Source organism: Orycteropus afer, unplaced genomic scaffold, assembly GCF_000298275.1.
Source record: "Orycteropus afer afer isolate SDZICR_OR568_19922 unplaced genomic scaffold, OryAfe1.0 scaffold00822, whole genome shotgun sequence".
Lineage (NCBI taxonomy): Eukaryota > Metazoa > Chordata > Mammalia > Tubulidentata > Orycteropodidae > Orycteropus > Orycteropus afer.
The window spans coordinates 678,383-683,426 of NW_006922409.1; the positions used below are offsets into that span (position 1 = coordinate 678,383).

At 46.3% G+C, this 5,044-nt stretch overlaps 2 protein-coding genes across 2 annotated transcripts in view; both read right to left on the reverse strand.

Moving 5' to 3' along the window:
* The window catches only part of LOC103211926 (EBP cholestenol delta-isomerase), a 2,159-nt gene extending 1,528 nt beyond the window's left edge, over positions 1–631 (reverse strand). The window contains 3 exon segments of the mRNA XM_007957904.2: positions 221–531; positions 533–555; positions 557–631. Coding sequence (XP_007956095.2) covers positions 221–531; positions 533–555; positions 557–631 — 409 coding nt within the window.
* A 3,334-nt stretch (positions 632–3,965) lies between these two features.
* The window catches only part of PORCN (porcupine O-acyltransferase), a 10,079-nt gene continuing 9,000 nt past the window's right edge, over positions 3,966–5,044 (reverse strand). The window contains exon 14 of the mRNA XM_007957906.2: positions 3,966–4,067. Within this exon, the coding sequence (XP_007956097.1) occupies positions 3,966–4,067 (102 nt within the window). The remainder of the gene's footprint in view (positions 4,068–5,044) is intronic.

The following is a 5,044-nucleotide window of genomic DNA, read 5'->3' on the forward strand; positions in this document are numbered from 1 at the left end:
AATGGAACCCTGTTGTAAGTCAAGGACTACCTGTATATGTAAAAAAAAGATAATGTAAGTAAGCCTTACATGGGACAGTAAGTGTTGCTGTGGTTGTCTGGAACAAACAATTGGTCCCAAAAAATAAATTAATGGAAGAGTTGGTGGGTATATAAACATCCAAGCCAATCCTTGTCCATAATACTCCCTCCCACTGCCCACGAAAGAACTCAGGACTCACAGAGTTGAGATAAGAAGGCTTGATCTCCAAGGAGGTCTTCATGGTAGAGGGTGAACCACCCCTCAATCACCATGTGAATGAACCCACACACTGCAAACCAGCACAGGGACAGTCGTCTCCAAGTCCCCAGTGGGACAACTGCAGCTCGACCTGACAACAGCCATGTGGTCACAACCAAAACTCCAGAGACAGAGAAAAGGCCAGCCAGGATATTCCAGGCAGGGCGGTCATTAGGCACAAAATTGTCCAGCCTTAGGTGCCGAGGCCAATATGGATGCAAGGGGCTGATGTTGGTGGTCATATCTTTGTGGCTGTGTGCAGTTAAGTAGAAAAAAAGAAAAAAGGAACAGAAAAACCTGGACAGATAGAAAGCCCAGAATGAGACAGTAAAATCAACTCCAAATAGTTCATTAATCACAATAAATGTAAATGGACTAAATTTACTAGTTAAAAGACAGACTATAAGACTATATTAAAAAAAATAATTATATGCTATTTTAAGAACATGACTAAAATATAAGATTTATTCTAAAGGTACCAGGTTTGTTGGTCTGATAGAGCCTGATGGAACCACTGAGACTATGGCCCCTAGCTGCCCTTCAGGTCTGGAATTGAACCCACTCCTATGGCTCCCAGCCAAATAAAAGACAGGCATATGAGGTGAACATTTACACTAGGTAAATACACTCCTTGGAGAGAACAATCATGGGAGAATAGAAGGGCTGTGTATGGACAGGGACATAGCTCAGAGGGCAGGAGTGCATGATGGGGACAGGGAAGAAGTAACTAAGGGGAGGAACTGAGAGGGGAGCTGTTGCATTGTGGTAAATTGTAGTCAATGTCTTGAGACAGAGTGTATGTGAACTGCTGTATGGAAAGTGAATATTTGCTCTGTAACCTTTCACCCAAATCACAATTAAAAAAAAAAAAAAAAAGATTTGTTCTAGCCCTCAGGGAGCCATATTTTGATGAGGGAGATAAAGGAATCAGACTTGGTTCCTACCCTTTGATGATCATTGTTGTTGTGTTGTTATGTGCCCTCAAGTAGGACCTAACTCATAGCCACCCCTCCTTGGGATTCCAAGGCAGTATAACTACGTAGATTGCCCACCTTTCTTCCAAGGAGTGGCTGGTGGGTTTGAACCACCAGCTTCTGGTTAGCAGTCAAGTGCCTTAGACACTACGCTACTAGAGCTCCCTTGATGATCATAGTTTAGTGAAACAGACACAGTAACAAAGCCTTATGCCAAGAGTCACAGGAACCAAGCCTGGTCTCAGGCTCAGGGTCACAGTCTGGTGGGGGAAATACAGGAACAAGGGCCCTGTCCCCACTTTCAGGGGTTAGTTTACTGGGAAAGACATAGGAACCAGGCCTGGTCCCCACTTTCTTGGGTCACAGTCTAGGGGCAGAAACACAGAATCCTTCCCTCAGGGTTCAGTCTGGTGGAGGAGACAAGGAAACCAGGCCTGGTCCCATGGTGAGTCACTGTCTTGCTTTCCCCTACCCTTAGCCCTGGAAACTTCAACTGGGGAATGGAAAAGAGACAATTAATCAGAATCGTGACCTTAGGCCCTGATTTGGAAATCCAAACCCTTCCTCCAACAGTACACAATACTGACAACATGCAATAAGAGGGAAGAGTGGATGGCAGGGGTCTTGCACAGTGCTAAGAGGAAAAACCCATTGCCATCGAGTTATTCCAACTCATAGCAACCCTTTTTTGGACAGAGTATAACTGCCCCATAGGATTTCCAAGGCTGCAAATCTTTACGGAGGCATATTGCCGCATCTTTCTCCCGCAGAGCAGCTGGTGGGTTAGAACTTCCAGCCTTCTGGTTAGTAGCCAAATGGTTTAACGACTATGCCACCAGAGTGCCTAAAAAAGGGGGGGAGACTCAAACTCACTGCCATCGAGTCGATTCCGACTCATAGCGACCCCCATTGGATTTCCGAGGCAGTAAATCTTTACAGAAGTAGATTGCCCAGGCTTTCTTTCACGGAGTGGCTGGCGGGTTTGAATCACCAACCTTCTGGTTAGCAGTTCAACGCCTTAGGTACTGCGCCACCAAAGCTCCTTCTAAAAAGGAAAAGGATGGTCAAACACAGAGACCACCAATGAGCCAGAACCCTGAAGTCCAGCTGTCCAATGAGAAGGCGGATCTTCCCTCGTCCTAACAACCGCAGGGGTCTGGAGCAGGCGCTTGGTGGTTGGGTGGTGATAGGGGAAGGGTCTCGTGTAGGCGTGCCTTGGGCTGGTCATCTGGCTATAGAGAACTAGGAGATGGAGTAGATGGCCTTGCAGGGGACACTCACCCAGCGGCGCACGATCGCTGTGCTGTGTCCTCTCTCACCGACTCCTGGATCTAAGAGGGCTTGCAGGCTTCGGAACATCACTTGTTCATGCCCAGCCCCTCACAGGTTACCCCACCTTAAAGAGTGGACCAATGGAAAGGTCGGGAAGGTGGACAGTGCTGCTCCCAACCAATAGAAGTTCTCTATGCGCCGCGGGCTCCGCCCTCACGCTTGGTTCCATTTTCACTGTTTGCTGAGACCAAGTCAGGAGTGAATTGGAGGCGGGGACCGGCCCAGGAGGCGTGGGCTCGTGTAGGGGGGGGTGTCCTTGCCAAGCCAATTGGCATCTCGGTTTTAACTGCCCCGCTCTCCCCATGGTATAGTAAGAGCAGTCACTGCCGGGAATCCTTAAAATGTGCATGCTATCCCTCCTGTGCTGGTGAATCATCATTGCATTGTGTCCTTTATTTTCTAGGCGGCGCAACTAATCCTACTTGGAACAAACCCCCAGTCCTGATGGCCCGAACGGACAAGGAAACTTTACAAGCAGATCAACAGATCGCATTCTCCGCCCAGCCGCCCCTCAGTCCCTAAATACGTAAGCTCTTAGAACTCCTCAGCCCTAATGACAGCGGCCATCCTCACCTGTCCTGATTTCAAATACGAAGCTAAGCAGAAACCAGCTCCTACAGTCTTGTTGTCTAATTATCAAGGAAACATTTAGGATCCATCTCAGATCTCCCATCCAATTAAAACCCAGAACCCTCATTCCTAAGGGACAATAAGCATCAACCCTTCATCAACTTTCACTCCTCTTTGCCCAACTCAGAGCAACAAATCAGATGTGTGTCTCTTCGTTTTCCAGCTAATTAGTATCAGCCCTCTCCCTCACCCAACTATCCAATCTGTTCCTGCTCACTCAAATCAGTCAGGACCAGGACTCTACAATCCTTGGGCTCATCATCCAATCATGAACCAATTACAAGTCCTAAATTAACCAGGCACCAATGACAACCTGCTCCCTCTTCACGGTTTTCAGCTTCCAAACTTTTACCCATGTTGTATCCCCTTCCTCACCCATTCCTGTTCCCCTCTGAACAGTGAAGAAAGAGCCTATTGTATCTTTCCTACTTTTATTTGACAATAACAAACTGTATATAAAAAAGGGAGAAGGTGGGGAGGCACTGGATATCCCCCTCTCTGCTTCCCCAAGCATCCCCCCACCCCTAGGCCCCAATAGGCACTACCCTTCCCCTGCCTTGTGGTGGGGTGGGGATCTAGAGGCATGGAAATGGAGTGTGGTAAGTGTGGTGTGTGTGTGTGTGTGTTGGGGGTGTTGGGAGTCAAGGATGGAGAGGGGAAAGGGGTAGAGAGATGGTCTTCCCTCATCCCTTATCAGAGCTGGCACCCTAAGGAGGGGTCTTGGGGGCCAGGAGGGTCCACAGATGTGCCTCAGCCTATGAGGCGGTAGAAGATCCAGCATCCAAAAGTGACCCAGTGACTGGCCCAGCTGAGCTCTGACCACTTGTGGACAGTGTATGCCATGCCGTAGCCCTGGGGAGAGAAAAAGGTGATGGTCCCACTCAGCAAGAATAGAGTTTCAGAACTCATTCTTTACATACATCTAGACAATACAATGGCAGGAGCTCTGGTGGCGCAGTGCCTAAGGCATTTGACTGCTAAGCAGAAGGTTGGTGGTTCAAACCCACCAGTCACTAAGTGGGGCAATCTACTTCCATAAAGATTACTGCCTCGGAAATCCAATGGGGGTCACTATGAGTTGGAATCTACTAGATGGCAGTGAGTTTGGTTTTTGGTTTGAGATGACACAATAACCCCTAGGCAACGACCTGTAGAAAAAAGGTAACCCAGATTTAGTTTTTTTTGTGTGTTTTCCTTTTTTTAAAAAATCTTTAAAAAAAAACCAGACAAGGCAGTCCTATTCTCTGACCTGTAATTTCCCTAATATATATAAAGAGCTCCTAAAAACCTATTTTTCTTTCATCGACAAAGGAGAGGAAGAGGCAATTCTCAGAGAAGGAAAAATAAATGGCTCTTAAACATACAAAAATACTCAGTCTCACTCATAATCTTCACCTGTGTGAATTCACATGGGTACAAGGTTACTTGCTACAGCATCATTTGCAATATGAAAAGACTGGAAACTACCTGTATCCACTAGTAAGGGACAAACTTACTCACAATGGAAAAAATGAATGAGGATTCTCTATGTACTGATGAGGAAGACTTGCAAGAATTATTATGAAAAAAAGTAACACGCAGAATAGTGTCATTGATGTGCTACCTTTAGGGTAAAAACCATGTGGAGGGAATTAAAAATTACTTTTATATTTGGTTGTTATGCTAACAATTTGGAATATAAAATGAATAAAAGTGGTTACCTGTGAGGGGGTGGGGGCAGAACTGGACAGAAAGGGCATGAAGTGGGAGCAAACCTTTACCCTGAATATCTGGAATACTCTTTAGTCTTTGAACCATTTGAAATATTTTAATAAAAATAAGACAAACAC